The 26,977-nt window shown below is 44.7% G+C and overlaps 1 protein-coding gene across 3 annotated transcripts in view; it reads right to left on the reverse strand.

Moving 5' to 3' along the window:
• Positions 1 to 25,977, reverse strand: part of LOC146892829 (uncharacterized) — a 36,964-nt gene extending 10,987 nt beyond the window's left edge. The window contains exons 1-6 of one of the 3 annotated variants that reach the window (XR_015003493.2): positions 25,766 to 25,977; positions 23,585 to 23,692; positions 18,963 to 19,044; positions 13,910 to 14,000; positions 2,781 to 2,883; positions 1,200 to 1,421 (exon numbers count right to left, since the gene is read on the reverse strand). Coding sequence is in view for 1 of the 3 variants with exons in the window: in XM_085694650.2 (XP_085550776.1) it covers positions 1,404 to 1,421; positions 2,781 to 2,883; positions 13,910 to 14,000; positions 23,585 to 23,692; positions 25,766 to 25,793 (348 nt within the window). In the remaining 2 variants the exon portion in view is untranslated. Of the gene's footprint in view, positions 1 to 1,199; positions 1,422 to 2,780; positions 2,884 to 13,909; positions 14,001 to 18,962; positions 19,045 to 23,584; positions 23,693 to 25,765 lie in introns of those variants that run through there. The other 2 variants (XM_085694650.2, XR_015738922.1) reach the window with 2 other exon arrangements.
• Between the last annotated feature and the right edge of the window lie 1,000 nt (positions 25,978 to 26,977).

Raw genomic sequence — 26,977 nt, forward strand, 5'->3', positions numbered from 1 at the left:
TGTGGCTGCCAGCTTGGTTCCTCTAGCCCCATTTCAGCTTTCTGAGAACAACTGCCCCTCATGGTAGCCTCTCGAGAAATCCTGAGTCAGGACCTCCCAGCTAAGCTGATTTGGAATTCCTGCTCCAGAAAAACCAAAAAATAATAAAAGTTCATTATCTTATACTGAAGAGGAGATTGTGTGAGGGCCCAGCGTTGATGGTTGTACCACAAGCCCGAGGCCTAGAACCAACAACACACTACACAATGAACAAGTAAAGCTGTTTGGACAAAAGTCTACTACATGACACACAGCCGCTCCCAGTGCCACCAAGATGAATGAAGAGGGGACAGAGAGATGGGAAAGAGCAAAGTGTTTGCTTGCTTTTTTGTTTTGTTTTTTAAATTAATATTCTTATTTGTGTTTTTTATTTTTATTATCTCTTTTTAAGTTTTCCTTTTGGGAGTACTATAGCAGTAAAGGGTGGATATGGAGGAACTAGGAAATGAGCGGGATTTGTGTGCATGATGTGAAGTTCCCAGAGAATCAAGAAAAAATTATAATTTTTTTTAAAGTTCATTATCTTACATTAACATATCTTGGGGGAGAATTTGTTACACAACAGCAGATAACTAACTTGTGCATCTCAGGGTGTTTATCAGTACCTACGGGGCTAACCTGCACAAAGGACTCAACTTATCAATGCCTTACCACTCTGAGGTCTCAGAAACCCCTTGCTCCTGAGGGCCCAGGTTTGTGTGTGGGTTGTGTGTATGGAGAGGCTTGTTCTCGACACAGTTCTCCTTCCTTGTTCTCAGCATGGCTCCTGACTTCGCCCATCAAACATCCTGGTACATGGTGGGGAGGCCTGCTCTCTCTTTTACACACAAGATCAAGGAAATTAACCTGATTCAGAGGCAACACTGTGTACAAACTCCCTACTTATGTTTATCTTCCATATAGAACATGAGTGAATGTCCAAAATGAAAACCAGTTTATACCACTTCTTCCTCAGTGTTCAATGGAATCCCCTTTTATAGAGTAAAAATCTCTGTGAGTTATCATGGCTATAGAATCATGCACTACACCCCCTTCACATCCTCTCCTTGCCCCTTAAACATGTCAGGTCACACTGTCTCTCCCACATGAAACAGTTTCCCATCAGGCCTTTCTATTGTTCAAATCTTTTACCACTTAAGAGCCTCACACTGGGTCCTGTCTGTCATATGATTGGATCGTTTTTATTACCAGCTAAAGTATCTTATTGTCATACTTTGCTTGAAGCCGGTGCCAGCATTAAAGACACACGGGAGCAGAGCTCTTCATGCTTGCTGCAGGAGCTGGGCACACACTCAGTGAATGTTTTGGGACCAAGAAGTTTTATGGATATCATTTGAGTTCCCTTCTGAAAGGGCTGGAGGCAACTATCTCCGTGGGAACCCCTGAAACATTAGGGGGAAAAAAAGAAAGTAAAGAAAATTAATGAACTTCCACCTTTCTTACAAGGGATACATCTCATCCCTACCTCTCTCCCTCCCTCCTTTCCCTTCTCTCTCCCTCCCTCTCTCCCTTCCCCTTCTTTTCCTCCTCCTTCCCCCTTCCTTCCTCCTTCCTTCTCCTTCTTTTCTTCCTCCCTCCCCTTCCTTCCTCCTTCCTTCTTTTCTTTCCTTGGTGCGGGAGAATTATCTGTATTCTGTCAATCATATTTTAATAAAACGCTGATTGGCCAGGCAGGCAGTATAGGCGGGAAAGCCAGACAGGAAGTAGGGGTGGAGCAAAGAGACTGGGAGTATTCTGGAAGCAGAAGCTCTCTCTCAGCCACTCCTGCGCAGACCACCGAAGAGGCAACATGTAAGCTGTCACACTGAGAAAGGTACTGAGCCCATGTGGGTAACGTAGATAAGGATAATGGGGTAACATAAGTTATAAGAGCTAATAAGTAGCCTGACCAAATGGGCCAATTAGTTTATAACCTTATGGAGTCCTGTGTGTGATTTTCTTTGGGGTTTGCCGGCTGTAGGGTACCAGGCGGGACAGAAACCCCAACAAGCCGGCCCTCATGTTACATTTCCTTTTGGAAAAGACCTTTCTCTGGGGCCTAGACTGTCCTCAAACTCACATTGGTCCTCCTGTTTCAGCTTTCCAGGTAATGGAACTACAATCGTGAGCCACCGTACCCAACCAAATTCACCCTGATACAGAGAGTTCTTGTTAGGGGTGTGTGAACAAAGGAGTCTGAGGAAATGACTTTTTCTCTGATGGGGGCTAGAGTGGTTTAGTTGTTAAGAGTGCTGGCTCCTCTTCCAGAGGACCTCAGTTCAATTTCCAGTGCTCACACGGTGGCTCCCAACTGTCAACAACTCTAGTTCTGAGGCATCTGCTGCCCTTTTCTGGCCCCCACAGGCACCAGGCCCTCATGCACTGCACATGCTCACAAGGGTGTGGGGAGGCCGGAAGAGCCAGAGCTACAGGTGATTGTGAGCTGCTTGACGTGAGCTGGCACCAAATTCGGGGTCTCTAGCAGCAGCATGTGTCCTGAGTCTCTGTCCAGCCCGCCCTCGAGGTACAGAACTGTGAGTCATGATGATGCTGGGCGCTCAGGGTTCTCCCTGTCACAGTGAAGACTACTGACTGTCTTGATGTAGTTGCAAAGTATTCAGGACTCCTTGGTGGCTGGGACCTATTTGGCACAGATACCCCCTTCTTTGGCATTTTTTGTTTTGTTTTGTAATTTTTTTTAAAGATTTATTTCCTTTTATTGTATGCGTATAGGTGTTTTACCTGCATGCATGTTTATGTACCTGCTTGCCTGGAGCCCTGGGATGCCAGAAGGGGGCATCACAGTCCCTGGAAGCAGAATTAGAGTTGGTTGTCAGCTGCCATGTGGGTGCTGGGAATTGAACCCTAGAAAGTAGAAGAGCAGTCAGTCTTAACCACTGAGCCGGCTATCCAGTTCTTCCCTTGCTTTAGAGCCCATGCCTGAGATCTGTGTTTGTGAACTGGTAAGAGAGCATGGCCATTAAAAAACTAACAAATGGCTAAGTGGTTTTTTTTTTCTTTCCCCATTTTGTAATACTCTTCCTTCTGCCATGGAAATATTCAACTTTTGACAACTAGGTAGAAAGGTAGCCAGAGGGATTTCATTAGAAGCCCAGGAAGGTAAAGGTGTGATGCTCTCAGCCCTTCCTGGGCATGCATTGAGGGCTCAGTTAAAGGGAAGGGTTTAAAGGAAGAGAGCGCTTCCCTTTTTTGCTCTTCAGTTGTTGAAACCCAGAAGACTTTGGCCAGCTTGTCCTGGATGGCTGGTCTGCTGCTTTGGAGAGCAGTTCTCCTAGCCCTCGCTGTTCAGACTGGACGCACACCCTTGCCTCTGATTCAAGACACCCTGAGATGCTCACTTATCTGGCTTAGCTGGGACCCCTGCTGGCGCCCAGGAAAGCAGTTCAATCAGCCCTCACAGGTTTGACCCCCTGGTGGATGCCCCAAGAGCAGCCACTAGGGAAATCCAGAAGCAGGTGGGTTTACAGAATTAGGCAAGAGCCTGTGCTGAGGTAGGAGCTCAAGAGGTAGGTGCCAGGGTGGCATTTTGTGTGCATGTGTGTGTGCATGTGTGTTGTCGTCGTTTTTGCTGATAATTTTGAGTAGTCTTTTACCACTTTGGCATGAAAATTTTTGCTTTGTTTAAAAATTTTAAAAATTAGTTAATTTATTTTGTGGTTGTTTTACCTGTGTGTATGTCTGCACTCCATGTGTGTAGTTCTCATGGAGGCCAGAAGAAGGCATTGAGTTCCCCTGGAACTGGAGTTATAGATGGTTGTGAGCCACCATGCAGATGCTGGGAACTGAACCTGGATCAAAAGAGTGCATAGAATCCTTTGGGGCTGGAGTGACAGGCATCTGTGAGCCACCTGACATGGGTGCTGGGATTTGAGCTCCAGTTCATGACTCTTAGCTACTGTGCTATCTCTCCAGAAAAAAGAAAGAAAGAAACAAGCTGTGTATACAGCTAGACATGGTGGTCCACCCTGTAGTCTCAACATTTAAGACCACGTTAGCAAGACTGTCAAACATTTGAGAAAGTCTGTGCTACATAGTTACAGGACAGCCCAGGTGATGAGTCTCAAAGGAAAAAGAACTCTCAAATTAAATGATACACTTTGGGTAGGATGTATCTATTTGATGAGGAAAGATGAGACCAGGGACTTTAAGTGTTGAACAATCTGTAAAATTTGTACCCCATATGGAAAACCTGAAATGGGAAAATTTCAGCAAAGAGTAAGTCACAGGCAGGCCCAGTCTGTTGGTACTGAAACACGATGTTGTCATCTACAAAGTTCACATCCAGAAATGGTGCAACCTAATGACCAACAACAACAATAAAAAAATCTCATAATGGGGTCATCAGGGTAAAGGCATTTGTCATCATGTCCGATGACCTGAGTTTGATCCTTGTGACCCCCACAGTGGAAGGAGAGAGCTGACTCAAGCCGGTTGTCCTCTGACTACATGTCAGTTATGACATGAGCCCTCTCCCCTCCCACTAAATAAATGTCATCTTAAAAGTTAAATCTATGCTAAGTAAGTTTTCAACATTGTGTTAGGTTGCCTGCATAGGTACTGTGGGGTACATGTAGCCAATGGCAACATGTTGGACATGCCTGGAAACTTTGCCAGGTTTGGTGATAGAGGCTGGGAGCATCATTCTACAGCATGAATTCCATTCTAGATTCACTTCCATTCTGGTGAATGGGGCAATAAAGGGAGCATGAAACAGACCAAAGAAAAATAAAAAGTCATTGTCATGCCAGCAAGGCAGCATATGGCTGTACCCCTCAACAGGGGGATGCAAGCAAGGCACCCAGGGAGCCATGCTCAGGGTGCAGGTGAGTGAGCTCAGCTCCTTGGGGAAACTGAGGCAGGAGGATTGCAAATTGGGGGCAAGAGTAAATTTTTGCCCAGTAGGGCAACTTGCTGAAATCTTGCCTCAAAATAAAAACTAAAAAGAGGGATGAATACATAGTTCAGTAGTAGAATGTGTGCCTAACTTGCAGGAGGTGCTGGGTCCAATAAATCTCCAGTACTATAAAGGCAAACAAGAAGACCTGCAAGAAGACACCAGTTCACACTCACCAGGATTACCATGATCAAAGGAGTACAGAATGAGAAATGTTGATGGGGGTGTGAAGACTCTCATACATATCTATGAGAGTGTGCAATGTGTGTGGATAATAGTCTGGAAGTTTCTCAAAAGTGTAAAAATTGTTACGACGTGGCCCAGGAAGTCCTTGCCTGTTTGAAAAGAGGAATGAAAACCCTGCTTGTGCACATGAACTTGTATGTAAGTATCCACAGCAGCATTGTTATAGCCCAGGGTATAACAACCCATGCCCCTACTCTGCTCAATTAACAAAATATTGTGCATTTACGTCTTAGTGTTTCTAGTGCTGTGAAGAGACACTATGACCATGGCAGCTCTTATAAAGGAAAACATTTAAATTGTGTGACTTACAGTTTCAGAGGTTTAGTCTATTATTACTATGGCTGGACATGGCAGTGTGCAGGCAGACATGGTGCTGAGAAGGAGCTCAGAGTTCTACATCTTGATATGCAGACAACAGGAAGTGAACTGAGTCTATACTGAGTGTAGCTTGAGCATAAGAGACCTTGAAGTCCTCTCCCACAGTGACACACCTCCTCCAACAAATCACACTTCCTAGTAGTACCATTCCCTATGAGCTTATGGGGCCAATTACATTTAAACTACCACACTAAACAATTGAATAGTAATCATCTATAAAAAACGGAGGAAGTTTTGATTGTCACTACAGTGTGGATAAATGTTGCATATATGCTCAATGAAAGATGAGAGTCACAGAGAAGTCGCAGAGTGGCTGTCGAGAGGTGGGACTGGCGAGTAGGAGGATTTAGAAAGTGAGGACTTTTCTAACATAATAAAAACATCCTAAAATTGATTATGGTGGTGGTTACAGAACCCTGTGACTATATAAAAAGCTAATAAACAGGGCACTTGACATAGTTTTTATCAAATTTTTAGTTTTTGAGTTAGGGTTTTACTTTGTAGCCCAAACTGGCCTTAAATTCACAGGAATGAGGTAAGATGAAGCCCATGGAAAAATCTGAAATGGGGGAAATTCAAACAAAGCTGGAATAGTGTTGAAATTCAACAATAAGAAAATGAGCAATTGGGTAAAAGCTACAGAAATCTGGTAACCCGAGTTTGAGGTTATCTACTTCCTTAGAATCCATGGTGAAAAGAGAGAGCTGACTCCTGAAAGTTGTTCTCTGACCTCCACATGCATGTTCACACACACACACACACAAAATAATAAGATTAAAGTTTAAAAAGAAAATGGACAGCTGGAATTAAAGACAGGCAAAAGAAGTTTGGTGTGCTGGCGCACACCTACAACTGCAGCATTTAGAAGGTGCCACCTCTCAGAGGCAAGGATTACAGGTATGCTCCCATGCTCAGCCAGACCTGTACATCTAAATGATTAATTATGTGGTATGTGAATTATATCTCAATAAAACTATTAAAGAAACATGGTTTTGTGATCAGTGAGTATCTTTATCTCAGTTTGTGTGGTGTGCATCTTGTAATTCTCCAGCTACTCTGAAATGATTGGTGTGTACCAGGTAGAGTGACAAGAATGGAATTTCTGGGCTGAAGAGGTGACTCCATAGTTAAGAGCACAGGCTGGTCTTCCAAAGGACCCAGGTTTGATCCCCAGAATCCATGTGTCCACTCACAGCAGAACCCATGGGCAGCTCACAACTGGCTGTAACTCCAGTCCCAGGGGATGCAATACTCTCTTCTAGACTCTGCTGGTACTAGTCACACAGATTGCATTTGCACAGGCAAAATACCCATATGTAATTGGAGGTTTCTCTCCCACCCACCAGTTCCCAAATAACCACTCGGAGGCTTAATACTAATTACAAACTGTTTGGCTTATTAGATCAGACTCATTATTATTTTTTAAAAGATTTATTCATTTCATGCATGAGTTATAACTGCTTGTACACCTTAAAGCCAGAAGGTGGCATCAGATCCCACTAGAGATTGTTGTGAGCCACCATGTGGTTACTGGGAACGGAACTCATGACCTCTGAAAGATCAGTCAGTGCTCTTCACTGCTGAGCTATCTCTTCAGCCCCAAAGTTTTTTTTTTTTTTTGAAACAGGGTTTCTCTGTAGCCTTGGAGCCTGTCCTGGATCTAGCTCTTGTAGACCAAGCTGACCTCAAACTCACAGAGATCTGCCTGCCTCTGCCTCCTGAGTGCTGGGATTAAAGGCGTGCACCACCACCGGCCTACTCAGGCTTATTATTAACTAGATCATACAACTTAAATTGACCCATTTTTATTATTCTATATTTTGTCATGAGGTTTGTGGCTTGTTACCTCACAGTTTGCTTCCCTGGTGACTGTTGGCATCTTCCCAACTCTGCCCTTTTTCTCACTGTATCTGCTTCGATTTCCTGCCTGGCTACTGGCCAAAGCAGCTCTTTATTAACCAATGCTAATAAAATATATTCACAGCATACACAGAGACATCCCACATCATTTCCCTTTTCTGTCTAATCAAAAAGGAAGGCTTTAACTTTAACATAGTAAAATTACATATAACAAAATGGTTATCAAGCAAGAATTACAGTTTCAAGATTTAGTCTCCTTGCATTTGACAAAATTAAAGAAAATATTCTATCATCTATCTTATCTTTGTAAGTCTAAAGTTTCATATCTAATTTACCTTTTAACATAACTAAGGAAAACTGTAATTATAACTATCTAGCCTTCAACTCCATCAAAAACCCTAGAAGGATATACTATTATCTGAGTAAAAAGGAAGTGCACTGTCAGCAACTTCTACAACTCTAGAAATGAAAGAGACATCTGACTGCCTGAATAGTCACCTGTTCTGTAATGTTGGGACTCCATTTTCAGCCCACAGGCCCATAATATGTGTCAGACTTTTAATGAAGCAGGAAATTTGAAAGACTGTCCTGCCTATATTGGCAGTTTTTTAGTCACTTTCTTCTGATCCTGCAGAATGTCTGGTAGTTTCTTCTGTGAAGCTGAAACCTGAAGGACCATCCCACCTTGTTTTGGCAAAGTTTAGTGGCAATTTTCCTGTGGGTCCTGTATGTTCAGTTTCTACAGCATACGGTCAAGCAGTCCAGGGAAGCAGCTTCTTGCCCGGATGCTAGCCTTGACACATTGAAAGCAAACTCCATAAGGAGGTTCTTTGATGTTTTGAGCTTCAATTCCTTTTGAAGTAATTGGTGCTACAAGGGGCAGATATGTCTCACTGTCAAGAAAATTTAAGTTCTTAAAACATTTAAAATACCTTATTCTGTAGGTCTTTGAAGTGTTTGAAGATTATCCATCTGAAATATGTCTCTGCATATCTAAAAAAACTAACATTACTATAAGTTTGACTATTATAGATGACTATTAATTTGTATTTATTAACTATACATTACATTTTTAAATGATATGTATAAATATAATACCTTAAACAGTAGTAAAAATATACATATAATATAAAAAAATCAACCTTCAATTTGTATCAACATACAAAAATCCTTTAAACAAAAATGCAAACATATATACAGTATAACAAAATTAACTTAAATCCATGACAATGTAAAATATCCAAGATTAATAGTTGTCTTTTTTGATATGTTCTTATATTTTCCTAAAGATAACAACTATCCATAACCTACCAAATAAGTAAAGATCATTCATACCCCCTAAAACTGTTGGGAATGTGGAGTTTTTTTTTTTCCCAAACTGCTCCCTACTGTCTGTGGGCAAAGTATTTTTAGAGTTTCTGATAAAATTTTGAGATAATGACCAAATCTGGGGAGGACCAGTGGTAACCTTTGTTGATAGATATCACCTGCCAAGGTTTAGGAGGTCTCCTTTGACCAAAGTTGGTCCATCTTAACCTAGGACAAATCCATAGCCTCTTGTTTCCTTTGGAAACAAAAGCAAAACTTCTTCTCCAAAGCAATATATCTTTTAAGTTCCATTTTACAAATATAGTTTTGAGTTTTATTTTTAAACTAAATCATTTAAAAATATTTAGTTTGGTATATTTTATCAGTCTCTCTTTCAATTCCATGTCCCTCAGCATTTGTTTTTTGCCCATCAGCCATCAAAAAATTCAAATTCAACACAATATTATACAGGATTCAGACTACCTGTGTATTTTCCATCTTTATGTGGCTTTTTTCTTTTATATTATTTTTACTGTCTCTTTAAAGACTTTATGTTTTAAAACTGGTTATATCTTTATTTAACTGTCTTTATTCTTTTTTATCTCTTTCCCAAGTCTACATACATTTTTTAAATATATACTGTGACCTGTTTAGAGGTTTTTGTTTTGTTTTTTCTGAATCTGTTTTCATTGTGTATCTGTAATTATTTTTTGACCAGGAGAATTTTTTAAATGCTAAGCAGGCATGGCTAGGACCAACATGGTGGATTTAGCTGTTGACTCTGCCCCATTTAGCTTTCCAACATGACAGAGGTCTGTTTACTGCCAGCTCTGGGAGCCATGCTCACCCTTCCAACTCTGGGATGCAGCAGGTCCACGCTGCCATCAATCAGCTTGTAGCATGCCGCCCATAAACTCTTTTTGTTTGTATAAGTAAAAGCTAAATCTGCCACACAGTGCGAGGCTGATTAGACTCTCTGAACCAAGACCTGTGTGAGATCATGGCAGCTGGCGGTTGGCTCACAGGTGTTGAGAGGCACATCACTGTACTGTTGCTGGCATGAGACTGTGAAACTAGGAAGCCCAGTGTGACTCCATTTCTTTGCATTCAGAACCTATTTTAAGCTTTCTCAGGTCTCATGTTGATCCATGCCAGACATTGGGTATCAGATTTGTAAATGGAGGGGCTGGAGAGATGGCTCAGTGGTTAAGAGCACTGATTGCTCTACCAGAGGTCCTGAGTTTAATTCCCAGCAACCACATGGTGGCTCACAACCATCTGTAATGAGATCTGGTACCCTCTTCTGGCCTACAGGCAGGATACTGTATAAATAAATAAATAAATCTTTATAAAAAAAAAAGGATTTGTAAATGGAGGTTTCTCTCCCACCCACCAGTTCTTGAATAACAACTTTGAGGGTTTTTTTTGTTTTTTTTAAAAATATTTATTTATTTATTATGTATACAATATTTTGTCTGTGTGTCTGTCTGCAGGCCAGAAGAGGGCATCAGATATCGGTTCAGATGGCTGTGAGCCACCATGTGGTTGCTGGGAATTGAACTCAGGACCCTTGGAAGAGCAGGCAATGCTCTTAACCTCTGAGCCATCTCTCCAGCCCCGACTTTGAGGTTTAATATTAATTACCAACTCTTTGGTTTATTAGCTCAGGATTATTATTAACTAGCTCTTACAACCTAAATTAACCCATATTTATTATCCATATTTTACCATGAGGCTCGTGGTTCTTACATCACATCTTGCTTCCCTGGTAACTGCTGGCATCTCCCTGACTGTACCCTTTTTCTCCCTGTATCTTTGTTTGGATTTCCATTCTGGCTCTATTCTGCCTGGCTATTGGCCAAATCAGATTCTTTATTAACCAATGGTAATAAGACATATTCACAGCATATAGAGAGTCATCCAACACCACCCACATAAAATTTAAAACACCAAGGCTGTCCTTAAACTGGTGGGTCTCCAGATTTTACCTCCCAAGTGCTGGTATTATGGGTATGTGCTATCCTACCCAGCTAGGAATTTCTTATCAAAATAACTATTAAGATAAGGGGTACAACAACTTATGTATTTAATTTCAAAATAACTTAATTTCAAAATGGAAGTTCAAAACTAAATTACATTGGGGAAGAGGTTATGCTTTTGTTTCCACAGAAAATGGAAAGCTGTGAATTCTTTCAAAGTTAGTAGAGATCAGATTTGACTTGGGAAGACCCTCTGAAAATTCCCGTTGCAGACAGAAAGAAGTAAACTCGAAACAACTACAAGACAGAAGAAGGGTTTAATTTAATGGTTTTCACAGTCTGGTGTCTCTCGGCAGCTATTGCATGCTCAACAGAAATCAAAAAATGTAAGAAGTCAGTGCAGCACCAGGCAGGATCCAGATCGCACTTTCCATCCTTACGTGGCCTATCCTTTCTATGTTATTTTAGCTTTTCTTTAAAGATTTAAATTATTTATAAACTATGCTTTTTTTCTGAAAAGAAAAAAAGAATAAAGGTTACAGAGTTGAGGCAATAGCTCAGTTGGTAAAGTGCCAAAAGGACCTGAGTTCAATCCCCCAGAAGACACGTGAAAATTAAAAAAATAAAAAAAAACTAAGTGTGGTGGTATATGCTTGCAATCATATAAAAAATTAATAAGTAGCCCAATGAATAAAAGGTTGGGAAGCAGAGGCAGGTGGATCTCTGTGAGTTGTGGGTCAGCCTGGTCTACAGAGAGTTCCAGCCCAGTCTCAGAACTACAAAGTGAGAGATTCTGTCACAGAACAAACAAACAGCAAAACGGTTGGTGGGATGGCTCAATGGGTAAAAATGTTTGTTACCAAGCCTGATGAGACAGTTTCAACGACAAGAATTTCTGGCAAAGGTAAGCACTGTAGCAGTCTAGAGATGTTACAGTGCCCAGGGCTGACTAGAGCCAGAGGAAGGGAGTGAATCGGTGAAGCAGAGATGGCTCTTAGGTCAGTGAACTTCTCAATATGCTACCACAGAGACAAATGCCATTATGTGTGATAACCTGCTGGCGACCACAGACAACGATGTGTCAACATGGAATCGCCCTTTGGAACAAATGCACTGCTCTGGGACAGTCTGGGGGGGAGGGGCTTGTCTAGTAGAGTGGAGTATATGAAAAATTAGGTTTTGTTATCTTTATTTTGCTTGGCTTGTTTGGAGTTTGCCATGCTGAGGACTGAACCCATGGCCTTCCTTGCACATGCTAAGTGAGAGGGCTCTCACTGAGGTAGAACCTAATGCTCCCTCAACTTCTTTTCCTTTTCTTTTAAGAAAGGGTCTCACTAAACTGCCCTGGTTGGGCTTGATTATACTCTCAACTGTGCTTGCCTGGAATTTGAAATTTTCGACTCAACCTTCCGAGTGTCTGAGATCACCAGCTTGTGCCTCAAGCTCAACTCCATCCTAGAGTCTTTCTGTTTTTCTGCTGTTAATGCTGTTTTTTCTTTAATTTTCCTTCTTTTTATTTATTTGTTTATTGTCTTTTTTTGTTTTTTGTTTTTTTGAGATAGGGTCTCACTCTGTCACCCGAAGCACACTGGGATTACCCACACATCTGTCCTCTTTCTGCTGGATTTCACTATGAACTTAAAATAAGCAAACAAGAAATGATCAAGTTCTGGTTGTCATGGGGACCATCCAGCAGGAGTCTGTGTGTGTGTTGTGTGCATTTGTGCATGCGTGTGTATGCATGTGTGTGAGTGTGCGTGAAAGCACATATGTGGAAACCAGAGATCGATGTCAAGTTTCTTCTGGTGTCATCCTCTACCTTACCTTTCCGACAGCATCTCTAAGTAAAGCTGAGGTTCACCATTGGCCAGACTGGTTGGACAGTGAACTCCGGGGACTCAACTGCTTCCTCTCCTCAGGGTTATGGATATTCACATGCACACTAGCTTTTACCTGGGTGCTGGGGAGCCGGACCCACATTCTCGTGCTTGCACAGCAAGGCTTTACTCACTGAGCCACCTCTGCCACGTGGTCTTCCCCACGGCCACGTAGTCTTCCCCACGGCCACGTAGTCTTACCACTGGAAACTCTGTCCTAGGCTCTAGCTTTGGGCAAGATGAATATGAGGGTATCTTGTCCAGGAAGCTTCAAGCTGCTTCTACACAGATGGCTCTGGCTTTTTATCATCAATATTTTATGTTTTTAAACTAGTAATTTACACACAGTGAGCATATAATATGTGCATCAAAGCAAACCAAACCAAACCCAGATTAAATCAAACCAGCACATACACATTCGTTCCCCCTTCCCCACATACTCACAAACAGAAGGTGGTGATTTCACTACGTTTGTGGGTGTTTGCTTTGTCTCACTAAGTAACGTAGGCTGGATTTGAACTCTTCGTCTTTCTACCCCAGCCTCCTGAGTGTTGTGGTTATAGGCATTTGCTTATAGTGGCTACCTCTGCTTCTAGAAGTAGACTCATATAGGTGGTCTATGTAGTTTGCAGCAACTTGACCAACAAAAATAGTTAAAAAGCCTTGACACAATATAACCCCCAGAAAGGGTCAGCAAGACAGAGCAAAGTAGCCCGCTACTCCTACCCTCCCCACCCCACGCCCCCGCCAGCACTGCAGCTGCTTCTGTCTAGGGATTGTTTGCTGATCTGAAGAGATGGCTGACACTCACCACCTATAACTTCACAGAACTGTAGGGGAAAGCTAGAATCCCAGGAGCTGCCAACAATCGCAGGCTGCTGAGCACAGCTCTCCCTGCCGGCTCTGATTTCAAAGGGCAGCACCTCAGGAGGAGGGGTACCCTGGAGTAACCTAGCTGTGGAAGACTACAGCCTGGCCACAAGCCCATGGGTAGCCCAGATGTTGACAAAGGAGGTGCCAGATGGCTGATGTCACCAGGCACCTGAAAGAAAGCAAGAGAAATCCTCCCTGGAAAAGGGTGTCCGTCACCCCAGGATCCTAACCTCCTACAATTAATTCCTCACTGTAGGTTGAGTGCCAAAGAGAGAATCAGGCACACAAGGTGATTTGACACGAAGAATAAGAACCAATGGGCATGACTGACAACCGAAATTGTTCCGGGGGTCTTCTGGATGTTAGAAGTCAGATGTAGCTATAAAGATAAACCCCAATTACTCTGTCCAAGACAGAGGTCACACTCAAACATGTTGCCCACAAAGTACAGGTACCTTGTATTTTTCCTCCACTTCTTCCTGTGTTCTTCCGTTCCCTCATGTGAGTTCAGAAGCCCCGGGAAGCCAGAAGAGGATATCAGATCATCTGGAATTGGAGTTACAGGAGGCTATGAGTGACTGTGTGTGTGCTGGGAACCAAACCCGGGTCCTCTGCAGGAGCAGCAAGGCCCTTTAACTCCTAAGCCAGTCCGTCCATCTGTCTGTTGTATCCGTTCTGTCCTGTCCCAGCACCCCCCACCCATTGCCCTCGCTGTACTGACGTTTTAAGATAGGGACCTCACACTAAATCTGAAGTCTTCTGTTTCAGCTAGACTGGCAGACTAGACAGCCCCAGGGTCTGTCCCTTTCCAGCCCCCAGTACTGAGTTGGGTGCTGGAGATCTGAACTCAGGTCTTTATGCTTGTGAGGTGAACCCTTTAGCCATAGAACCATCTTCCCAAGCCAGCTTTTTATACAGTCCACGCTGGCCTCAGACTCACTATGTAGCCTAGGCTGGCCTTGAACTCCTGGCTCTTTTGTCTTCACTCTCCAAGCTGGGTACCACAGTCTGTTTGTAAAGAAAGGACATCTTTTCCTGCAAATGGATGCTCTTGACAGTGTGGTTTTTACCTCACCCCATTATACTTCAGATATTTTGTTTTCATAAAATTTTGAATTTGAGTTGTGGCACTCAAAGTTTTTCCTTTTATTTGTCCTATTTATTTATTTAAATGTTTACTTTTAGTGATGTGCATGTGGGGGAGTCTATGTCCTCAGAGGTGAGAAGCATTGGATTCCCCTGGAGCCAGAGTTACAGGCAGGTATGAGCCACCGACATAGGTGCTGGGAATCAAGCTCCAGTCCTTGGGAAGAGCCGTGCACACTCTTAACCACCGCACCATCTCTTCAGCTGTGATCTCTTGTTCGGACAGAGTCTCACTATGTAGCCCCGGCTGGTTTGGAACTCACTGTGTAGATGAAGCTGGTCTCAAATTCACAGCAATTCACTTCTGCTCCTGAAGTGTGACTCTCTTAAAAGAAACTTTTTGTTATAGTCTTTTGAAACCATCTCATTATATTGTAGCCCAGGCTGGCCTATAGCTCAGGCTGGCCTCCAATTGTGTGTGTGTGTGCGTGTGTGCATGTGTGTGTGTGCGTGTGCGTGTGTGTGTGTGTGTGTGCGTGTATACATGCATGTGTTTTGGGGGCCAGGAGAGAGCAACAGATTCCTGAGAGCTGGAATCACAGGTGTTTTTGAGCTACCTGACAAGTGTCCCCGCTAGAGAACTCTGCTCTGAGCCATTTCCTCAGTCTGGTTTCTGTCTTTTGGCAATCTACCTGCCTCAGCCTCCCAGGTGCTGGAATTATAGGCAGGAGCCACTACATCCAGTTAAAAACAAAACCAAACAAAAAAACCCACATTTTAAAAAAATATTCTGCCAGACAGGGTGGCATGTGCCTTTAATCCCAGCATTGAGGTGGCAGACAAAGGTGGTTCTCTGAGTTTAAAGCCAGTCTGGTCTACATAGTGAGTTGCAGGACAGCCAGAGCTACATAGAGAGACCCTTAAAAAAATTAATTAATTAATTAAGAAAAGATAGATCTACTTTTTGAGATTATAATGTAATTACATCATTCCTCCTCCCCCTTCCTCCCGCCAAGTCCTCTTGCATACCCCTCTTTGCTTTCTTTCAAATTCGTGGCCTCTTTTTTTTTTAACTAGTCATTGTTATATGCATGCATGTATATGCATATATACTCCTAAATACATAAATATAGTCTGCTCTGTCTATGTAACGTCACCATGTGTTTTCAGGAATGACCATTTGGTATTGGACAGCCATTGGTGTACTCATCCGTAAGGAAGATTCCACTCTTAGCATTGCCTAGAGTTTTTCCTTAGGACTGAGGCCTTCTGGGCTTTCCTCCTTCATTTTGGCATGTTTATTGCTCTCCTTGTTTGGCTCATGTTTAGGCAGTTGGGTTGGTGAGATTTTATGTAGCTTCTTACATTCCTAGGAGACACAGAATCACAGGAAGCTCCCTGACCCTAGGCTCTCACAATCTTTCCACTATGGCCCCTGAGCCTTAGGTATGAGCTGTATTATGAGTGCATTCTGTCAGGACTGGGAACCCATGTTTTTAATAGAACATATTTATACACGAAGAACAATTAGTAGTGGATTGAATTTGAGGGAACAACTTAGAGGAAATGAAAAACCACAATGGTTGATATGCGCTGCTGACACAGCCTCTGGCTTCCTAGTGGAAATTTTAGCATCAAATCTCTGCTACCTTTACCGCTGAGACCATGAATCTGCACTTCTGGAGGACTCAGGGCGCTGTCAGCAGAAGTCCCGATGTACCAGGCAGGTGCCGACAGCGGTCAGAGTAGAGAACTAACAGACAGTGACAGATCTGTGTGTTCCTTGGACCCCACTGCTCCCCAGTATCATTGCCACCCCAGTCCCTACTGTTTCCTGCTACCCTACAGTTCCCACTACCCCACTGTTCCCCATTGCTAACTGATTGCCAACTAACTCTTGCTTAGGTGAAAAGGATTTAGGTGACTTATGCCCACAAGCTCAGTACTTGGGAAGCTGAGGTAGGAGGATCATCTCAAGTTTGAGGCCAGCCTGGGCTTACGTAGTGATTTAGAGACTGTCCTTGACTATAGCATTTGACCCCGTCCTATACAAACAAATAAACAAACAAATACAAAACAATCAGATGTAAAAGATACAAAGGGTTGAAAGGGAGAAAATACTAAAAAGGCATTTTTTCTTGGATAATAGAGGAAGGAAATTTGTAGTTATATTTCATTTGTGTTTTAACAAATAAAGCTTGCCCAAAGATCAGAGTGCAGAGCCAAGCCACTAGAGGCCAGATGGTGGGGGCTCACACCTATAATCCCAGCATTTAGGAGATGGAAGCAGAAGAGTCAGGAAGTGTTCAAAACCCATCTTGGCCCCAAAAGACCTCGTCAGAAGAAAAATTAAAAATAAATAAGGAAGGAAATATAATAATACACTCATGATAAGTACATGTTAATGAAAAATAAAATTATCTGGGCTTTGTAACACATCTCTACAATGTCAGCACCAAGGCAGGAGAATAGCTATGAGTTTGAAGCTAGCCTGACCTGCATAGTGACTGCTAGGCCAGACAGGGTTACATAGTAAAGCTCTGACAAAAAAAAATCAGAAATTAGTTAAATAAATAATGAATTCACAGACAAAGAGACTCAACTATGTAAGTACATCCATACTGAAACTAGTCTACACTCTGAATGGAACCCCAGTGAAAATCCCCATAACTTAAAATATATAACTAAATAAATGTGACAAATTGATTACAACAAAATAAAACAATGAAAAAGTCCATCACCAGGAGAAAGGATAAACAAATCGTGGTCTGTTCAGAGGCAGAACGAGGCAGATGGACAGCCTGCATGGACAAGAGTGTGTTCAGACAAGCCAGCAGCGCACGCACTCACGCGGCCTGAGGGCTCAGAAATATGAACATAAAATTGTATGTCTAAGTGAGGAAGGAATTGAATGCAAATTAGGATGTGAGTCGAGAAGGTCTGTGATGAGACAGGGCACACAGTAGGTTCTGATGAGCGGGTACTGACCCACATTGGGGCTTGAAGTGATTAGGCAAGTATATTTGCTGTATAGTAAACTACCTTGTACACTCTTCTAGAGTTGGAATAACTTTTACAACGGTGATCTAGGATGTTTCTCGACCTCTCAGAACGTGACTGTCATAGGTGCTGCAAGACCATATATAAAATAAGCGTTCAGTTTTTATTTTTTTAATCAGTTATTTATTTTCCTGAGTGTTCTGCTTGTATGTATGTATGTGACTGCGGTGTCCGAGGAGACTGGAAGAGGGCGCTGGGTCCCAACTGGAGTTACAAGCAGTTGTGAGCCACCATAAGGGTGGCAGGAACCAAACCATGGTCCTCAGTAAGAGTAGCAGGTTCCTCATCACTGAGCCATCTCTTTAGTCTCTGTTATTTTTTACTCTTTCTAATTTGTCTCAATTTGTAGCCTAGACTGGCCTGGAACTTCAGATCCTTCTGCCTCAGCCTTCTTTGTGCTGGGATCACAGTGTGTGCCACCACACCTAGCCGAGATAAACAGACGCCTAACTAAACCGTAACAGAGGCCATAGGAAAGGGAGTGGCCTGGACTGAGCCCAAGAAGATTGCTAAAGGTTACAAACTTAAATTTGCTATTGTTGATTCAGAAGGGCAAGGAACAGGGCCACCAGAGTACCTACAAGTCCCACTTCCACAGGACAAAACTAAACGAAACAAATCCACAGCATGGTCCTCCCTCCTGGCCTCACTAGGGCTATTTTTCAGGACCGTTTTGTTTCCTTGAGTGTTCTGAGACCAGGACTATGATTGGAGCCCTGAAGGAAAACGGGCCTCAGAAAAGCAGCCTTCTTACTAATGCTCTAGTTTCTGGGCCTGTGCACAACGGTCCACCTGCTTAGGTGAGGGCTGCTCTGAGGATGTAGAAGGGAATCTTTGCAGCACAGTGACCCTGGTACCAACTTTGCCCATCTAACTTACATGCTAAGAGAGACCCAGGCTTCTGGGGATGTGGGTTGGTGGTGAGTGGTTGGCTAGGATGGACAGGACCTAGGTTCAGTCCCCAGTATGAGAAGAGAGGAAGGAAAAAGGAAGAGAGGGAGAGGGAGGGAGGGAGGGAGGGATAGAGTAAGGGAAGGAAGAAGGGAGAGGGAGAGGGAGGGAGGGAGGGAGAGAGAGAGAGAGAAAAAAGAGAGAGAGAAAAAGAGAGAGAGAGAGAGAGAGAGAGAGAGAGAGATCTGGGGGGAATTTAGCTCTGAGTTTTATCCTCACTGGCTACTTCTTACAACTGGAGATGGAGTCATTCCTGGGGAAGATCTTGGCTTGGTAGAGGATCCCAGACCAACCCTCCCATTTAAAACAGTTAATTAATGTTTGTTTGTTTTTAAAATGGTTCATTTTTATTTTTAATTATGTCTGTGTATATGTACCTCTGTAGAAGTATGTGCACATGAGTACAGGTACCTGCTGAGGCCAAAGGAAGGCATTGGCTCTCCTGGAACTGGAACCTCTTATGAAAATTTTGAATCATCTTGAGTCATCTAGTCTGCAAAGGAAAGCAGTTAGAAAACGTAAAGAGGGTCTGGAGAAACTGCTCGATAGGAAAGTGTGCTGATTTCGGATCCCAGCTCATACGTCAGAAAGAGCTAAGTTCATGTGGCCTCAAATCTGCATGTATGCCCAGCATGGTGGGGGCAGACAACAGGAGGTTTTCTGAGGTTTGCTGGCCACCAGCCTAGCTGTAGTTCCAGGTTTAGGGCAAGACCCCAGGTCAAATGAATAAAGCTGAGAATGCAGAACAAGACACCCAAAGTCCTTCTCTATCCTCTGTGCACATGTATACAGATCTGTGTACCCATATACACATATGTGCATAAACACATATGCACACACACACACATGTGCACACATACACACATGCACACACATCCGCGCACATACACACGCAAGAAAATGTAAAGGAAAGCAGGTGTGGTGCCACATGTTTGTAATCTAACACTTGGAGGCTGAGGTAGGAGGCTTTCCAAGAGATCCAGGCTAGCTATATAGTGAAATCCTGGTTCCCCTAAACAAAATCCAGCAAAGCAAGAAGAGCAGCAGAAGTTAAATAAGACAAAGAGCACCCCCCAAAATAATAGTACTGAATGCGGGTGATGTTTTGGAGCTGGCAAGATGATTCAGTTTGCTTGCGAGAGTGTGATTTTTCTAACACCCCGGAAAACATCTCAGAACATAAAACATATGCCTCTCTCTGACCGGAAACTCCTCTAGGAATTTACCTATGGGAAGTGTAAATCTATTGCACAGAAAGACTGGTACGTGAATGATCACAGCAGCAGCATGATTGCTCCGAACTGAAAACAACCCAGATGCCCGCTGATGGGCAAAGAGCTCCTCAGAACCCTTCGCCATCACCAGAAGGACAGGACGAGCTGATTCATGAAACAACTTGACTGGAGTTACAGTGAGCAAAACCAGACCCCCTGCGAGCTTAGCTCTCCGAAGATCTAAGGGGAAAGACCTTGAGTATCAGTTCAGCCTGGGCGACACTTGAAGATCCTATCTTCAAGACCAAAACCAAACGGAACAAAATAAGAAGCCAGACCTTTAAAGGGCTACATAGACTGACTCCAGTCATCCTGGACTCTGGAACAGACACTAGGAAGGGGATCAGAGGTTGCCTGGAGCTGGCAGAGTAGGAAGGATCAGAGGTTGCCCAGAGCAGGTGGGGTAGCAGGGATCAGAGGTTGCCCGGAGTGGCGGAGTGGGAGGGATCTTCTGAAGGGACTGAACAGGCAGCTTTGCAAACTAGACTGGAGATCAGCTTGGTTATCAATTCATTATCTTTAGCCTTGGGTAAAGTACTGAGTGGTTCAGTAAGGCCTTGAACTCACTCTATAGCCTAGACTAATCTCAAGCAGGAAGTCTTCCTGTCCCCCCCCCCCCCCCACTTGCCTGAGTGCTGGGATCACAGGTATTGCCATCATGCCCAGCTTAAAGTCTCTTACCTAGGCTGGCGCTTCCCTGGGCATAGCAGGTGACAGTGTGTTTTCCCTTTGAGCTTTCCTGTGGGCTTATGTTGCCATAAGAACGTAATGCTGGCTTTGAACTCAACACATAGCTGGCAACAGGCGTTTGCCACCATACTAGCTTTTTATTTTTAATATTTTACAAGTATCTTACTTATTTTTAAAAGTTCGTGTGTGTGGGCGTGTGTGTGAGTTCATGCATGCGTGTGTGAGCGTGCATGCACAAATGAGTACGAGGGGGCTGCAGAGGCCAGAAGAGGACCTCTGACACCGTAGGTGCTAGAACTCCTATCTTCTGCAAGAGCAGCAGCCCGCAGCCCACACGCCGGTCCCCCTGCTTTTCTCTGTTTTAGAGCAGTTCTCAGAGCCTTGACCTCCTGAGTGAGTATCTGCTGCCACGGTGGGCTTAATTCATTCTTTTTGCTATGATTTTTCTGAAGCCTGCCCTATTTCTATTTAAAAATAAATTGAAAACAAAGCAGGCAATAATCATTCTTGTGCACGGCCCAGAACCACGGCGTTTAGTAAGGACCAACCACTGCTTCACACGTGAGGTGCATCAGACACCATCTAAGCATGCTGCGTAAGGTGTGACTCACTGGGGTCCAAGAGGGAGAGTCTATTCTCCCATTTTGCAGATAAGCAAAGCAAGGCACACAGGGGTTGCTTACTAAATCCCTGTAGAGTATTCCTAAAGAACAAAACAAAACAAACAAAAACCAGAGTGGAATTCCCTGGGATTGGGGAGAGAAGGCTTTGAAAATTTGGGGTTAGAGCCAGAATCTAAAGATTAGTCAGGTATAGAGGCTTCAGCACTGTCTCTGGAACGTGTGGTGACAACCTGGGAATTCTTTAAATGCAGAGATTCTGGACTGTGTTGGGCCCGCAGTTCAAACCCCGCTGTCCCCAGCTCAAATTCTTTTTTTAAAAAAAATTTATTTATTTATTATGGATACAACATTCTGTCTGTGTGTATGCCTGTAGGCTAGAAGAGGACACCAGACCTCATTACAGATGGTTGTGAGCCATCATGTGGTTGTTGGAATCGAACTCAGGTCCTTTGGAAGAACAGGCAATGCTCTTAACTGCTGAGCCATCTCTCCAGCTCCCCCTCCCAGCTCAAATTCTTAATGTTTCTGTCTTAACCTTGTGTGTGTGAGTGTGTGTGTGTGTGTGTGTGTGTATGTATGTATGTGTCTGTGTGTGTTAATGTATGCATGTGTTCCTGAGTACATACTTGTGCAGATGCTCACACATGTGGGTTCCCGTGGAGGGTGGCATGCAGAGCCTTCATTAGTCTCATTTCATCTTTTGAGACAGGGTTTCTGCCTTCCCTTCTCCTGCTGCACCAGTTCTGGGGTCATAGGTTAACAGCACTGCCGTGAGCTGCCGCTGCATGGCTGCTACTGTGGATCCAACCCAGGTGCTCACACCTGCATGACAAGCCACTTGCCACCTGAGCTACCTGTCTGGCTACTAACTTGCATTTTGTAGGGAAGGGATGATGTGGCATACTCTGGGGGCTTGTAGTCTCAGCATACCTGAGATTTCTCTGCCCACAACCCTTGACCTCGAGGGGTCCCCATTCTCTGGTTCTCTAGGTCTGGCCAGGTACCCCTCCCTGTCCTCGCCCTGGGATACCACCACCAGCTTCCTTTTCTTGTTATCCCTAGTAGAGCCTGGGCATGAAAATGGGGAGGGGGAGTCAGGTGTTTCGCCTGCCTGGCCTTGGGATGGCGGCTCGCTCTGTCTAGGCTGGCACTGCTCGCCATAGGGACAACTTCTCAGTGTGGCTGGTGTGCCCATCTTAGGTAACATGTCCTAGCATAGATATTTGAAACTCTTATCTGGGCGTGGTAACAGTCACCTATAATCCAAGCACTCAGGAGGTGGAGGCAGGAAGGACAGGAGTCAAGACCATTTTCCGCTGTATACTGAGTTTGAGACGAGCCTGGGCTGCATGAGACCACTGCTGATTTTCAATCAGCCAATCAATCAGCCAATCAATTGCATGAGGTCACTTGGTTGGGACTTGGAAAAGTGAACCTGTGGTAAGAAGGGAAGCTGGTTCTGCCTCTTCGAAGTGACTGAAGCCCCAAAATGGCTTTAGAGCCAATGACTTTGTGACTTTGCTGTGGCAGCCATCAGGCCTTAGTGCGTATCTGACTGGGGAGCAGCTGCACTCGCCCCGGCTCAGCGAGCTCTGGAAGGGCCAGCTCCTGCCCTGGTGAGCCTGAATCTGACTTTTTTTTTTTCCAAGCACAAACAACAGAACACAAATTGGGAAACACAAATGTGCAATTTCAGAAAGCAATTATGTACCTGATTTAGAGGCTCTTTTTTTTTCATTTAAAATCAGCATGTGCCAGGTGTGGTGGTGCACGCCTTTAATCCCAGCACTCAGGAGGCAGAGGCAGGCCGATCTCTGTGAGTTCAAGCCCAGCCTGGTCTACAGAGGGAGTTCCAGGACAGTCAAGGCTGTTATACAGAGAAACCCGGTCTCGAAAAACCAAAAACCAAACCAAAACAAAACCCAGCATTGCAAGCCTGGCATGATAGGTTGTGCCTGTAATGCATGGATGACTGAGGCAGGAGGATTGCTGGGAATCTGAGGCCAGTTTGAGATATAAAATAACACCTTGTGTTAAAAAAGAAAGGGAGGACTGGAAAGATAACTGTGCTTACGGGCACGGGCTGCTCTTGCCGAGGACCTGGGTCTGCTTCCCAGTACTCACTGGCAGCTCACAGTCATTTGAAGCCCAGTTCCAGGGCATCCGACACCGTATTCTGGCCTTTGTGACCACCAGGCACTCATGTAGTACACAAGCATATATTCAGGCAAAACACTCATACCCAGAAGATAAAAATAAGCAAATTTTGGAAAGAAGGGAAGGGAGTGGAGAAAAAAAATGTATATAGCTCAATAAAAAACAATAAAAAATAAGTAAATTTTTCAAAAGGATGAAATTGAATAATAGCTAAAAGAATGGCACAATATAATATCCATAAGGTTTCCCAATGTCTGCAGAAGGGTAGAGGAGGAAGGAAACCACTCACGCACGTGACACCTCTCACTGCACCAGGTTCCAGACTTCCAGTGTTTCGTTGGATCCTCAAGGAACTGACCGTACTTGCAAGCGCTGTTGTCGGGAAAGCTGCAGGTGTCTGTGGGATTTAAAGATGCATATAACGTGTTCCCCCGTAAGCCCGCGAACGTGTGTGAGTTTCTACAGGAGCCAGACGTTGATGCTGGGTGTGTCTGTCAGTTATGTCTCACCTTTGACATTGAAGTCTATGCGTGTGGGTGCTCTGCCCGTATTTATGTCTTGCACTGTGTGCATGCAGTGACCTTGGTGGTCAGAAGCAGGACATCAGACCCCCAGCACTGGAGTGAGGCACCCAGAGCCGGACTCCCAGAAGAGCGGCCAGTACTCTAACCACGAATGGAAGTCAGACCCGGCTCCTACAGAAGAGCGGCCAGGACTCTAACCACGGAGCCATCTTTTCAGCCCACCACTTTGTGGCTTTTTCTTTGTCTTGTTGCTGTTGCTGAGACTAGATCCCTCACTGAACCTGGAGCTCACCTGCTACACTGACTTGGTAGTCCAGAGGACCAGGCTTAGGGAAAGCTCTACCCCTGGGTTTTGGTGTTGCCAAAGGCCATTCCATTTCTTTTTTGGCACTGCTGTAGACGCATCAACCTTGCCCGGCTCTGCATCCACCACGAAGTTTCCACGATGACCCTGCAGCTTAAAGGTGGAGCAGGAAGCATGGACTGGAGCTGGGTGAGAAAGACTCTAGCCAAGCAGCAAGCAACCTGTGGCAGGCCAGCGGGGCTCTCAGTCTTTAGCCTAAGACAAATGTGCCTTGTACAGGCCCAGCTAGGATTTCCTGGGGGTGTCCACTGGGCATAGTGTGTCTGATAAAATGCAGGACACCCTATTGCATCTTAATGCCAGATCTATAACAGGTATTTGAGCTTCCTTTTTCTCTTTCTTTCTTTCTTTCTTTTTTTTTTAATATGGGGTCTTCTGTAGCGCAAGCTGGCCTCACACTCACTATGTCACCAGAGCTGGTTTGAAGTCGTAATTCTCTTCCCCCACTTCTCAAGTACTGCATTCACAGGCCTCCCTGCACAATATTTGAGATAAACGGAAAAAAAAATTATTCATGGTTTGATCTGAGAGACACATTTAACCGGACATTCTGATCTTTTCTTTGCTAGACCTGGCATCTCCCGCTGTACAGGAAGTTCAAGAATCCAGGTTCTAGTCTTGAGTCTGCTTTAACCAGGCCAAGCACAATGGTAAGTACCTCGCAGGCCTCGGGTGCAAAACAAAGAGCCCCCAATCCCCATCCTCCTCGGTGAGGGTGAATCACCCAGGCTAGACCTAGGACTATGCTTTCTAGGTCGGGTTAGCGCAGAGACAAGCCTTTAGACGGACGCGACGGTGTGCACAAGCAGTTAAGAGGGCTTGGTGCAGAGACCTGCAGCTCACACATAGTTAAGTAGGTGTTCTTAACACTGAGGGCCTTAGGACTCACTGGGTGAGCGTGAAAAATACACACGTTCTGCACTACTACCCCCAAGTCAATCGGCCTGGGGTGGGGTCCAGATACTTGTCTTCTTAAAAGTTCCCAGAGGTTCCAGCGACCTGCCACGGTTAACAAACTGCAGGAGTCTGGGCAGCTTCCAGGGATGGTTTCAAAGCTGGCCCGCGCGGCCTCGGGGCACCTCCCTCCCATGGCAGGGACAAGCGGATGCGGAAGGACTGAAGCGGGACCTGGGCCATACCCCTGTCCCATCAGTGCCCTCCTCTGCACACCCCGCGCCTCTGGGACCCCAAAGAAAGACGCCTGGATTCCAAGGCAGGAGCAGTCTCTAGTTGCCAGCGCTGGCTGCGGGTCCCAAAACTGTCCTACCCACAGCGGACTCCGGCCGCCAGCGCCTGGGCGTGGGGGCAGCGAGTCAGAGAGCTCAGGGCGGCCGAACTGGCCAGCGCTAGGCGGCGCCCGAGAGCACCAAGTCCCCTCCAGCGTGAGTCTTAGGGCCGAGGTCTCCAGCTGAGATCCTGGGGGGAAATATAACAGCACGCGGGGTCGGGGGTCTCGGAGTTGGTGCCGGAGTTGGGGCGAGAAGGGGCGTGGATTTAGAGAGGGGGCCCAGAGCAGGGGTCCTGAAGCTTGGGGTCGCGAGAGTGTGCTCTGGTGCGAGCATTGGTTTTCTGATGGTCTCACCTTTCACAGGGTGGCGGGTGGGTTCCATTCAGGTGGCACCTGAAGGCACCTGCTCCAGGTGACCCCTCCTCTCATGCCAGCTGAGCATCGCTGTTAAACCAATCTGGAAGAGTCTTCACGCTGTGCTTCAGCGGACTGTTGATTGGCAAGAAAATTGCATTGCTGACAAGCGATCCTGTCTCCGAAAAACAAAAGCGAAAGAAAGAAAAGAAAAAAGAAAATCACATGGTTTCTAAATACAAGAAATCCATCAAAACAGATCGAAAGGAATGCATTTCCTATGATGGTGTGACAGGAGAGAAATCTCACATCCAGGATCCTGAAATATGGCAGCATCCAGACGAGAAGAAGCACATTCTGCTGAGAATTGTGTTCATTTATTGTGCTTTAACTCTCTCTCTCTCTCTCTCTCTCTCTCTCTCTCTCTCTCCCTCCCTCCCTCCCTCCCTCCCTCTCTCTCTCTTTCTCTCTCTCTCTCCCTCTCTCTCTGTGTGTGTTCGTGGTGTTCATGTGCATTCGTGTTTGCATGTGTGTGAGCACACATATGTGTGGGTGTGTGGGTACAAGTACAACTCTGTATGCATTGGAAACCGGAGGCTGGTGGTCTGGTGTCAGGTGCCTTCCTCTGAGCTGCCTCTTATGTTTTGAGGCAGGGTCTCTCTTTTGAACCAGCGCTGCGCAGTGAAGCTAGTCCAGCCAGCTAGCAAGCCCCAGGGACCCTCCCGCTGCCATCTCTTGGGTGCTGGAATTACAGGCAGGTTGTGTCTTCCGATGGGGTCAAGTGACCTGAATTACAAATGTTCATGCCTTGTGAGCAAGCACCTACCCCTTGAACCATCTCCACAACCCTGAGAGACTTTTTAAAAATTACAAATTTAAAACAAAAAAATACATCACAGATCACTGAACACCCCCCCCCCAAAAAAGACCCTAGGCAAATATACTCTGAAGGAAGATGTTCTCTCAAGAGCTGAACACTGTTTGAATGATTTCCTTTTGAGAAATTGGAGTTTTGTGTATGATAATGATCTTCCCCATGTTACTAATTATTTCTTTTTCTCATTTCCCATTTTACTTAAAAGCTATTCTGGTAACATTTATTTGTCAACTTTCAAGTTTCAGTCTGGAAATAAGAAAACCTAACAAATAATAGGACCTGATCCCTTGCCTAGGAGAGTCACCATCTAACCAGGGAAAGGGAGGCTTATGAAT

This window comes from Myodes glareolus, chromosome 9 (assembly GCF_982192425.1).
Source record: "Myodes glareolus chromosome 9, mMyoGla1.1, whole genome shotgun sequence".
In the NCBI taxonomy this organism is placed as follows: domain Eukaryota; kingdom Metazoa; phylum Chordata; class Mammalia; order Rodentia; family Cricetidae; genus Myodes; species Myodes glareolus.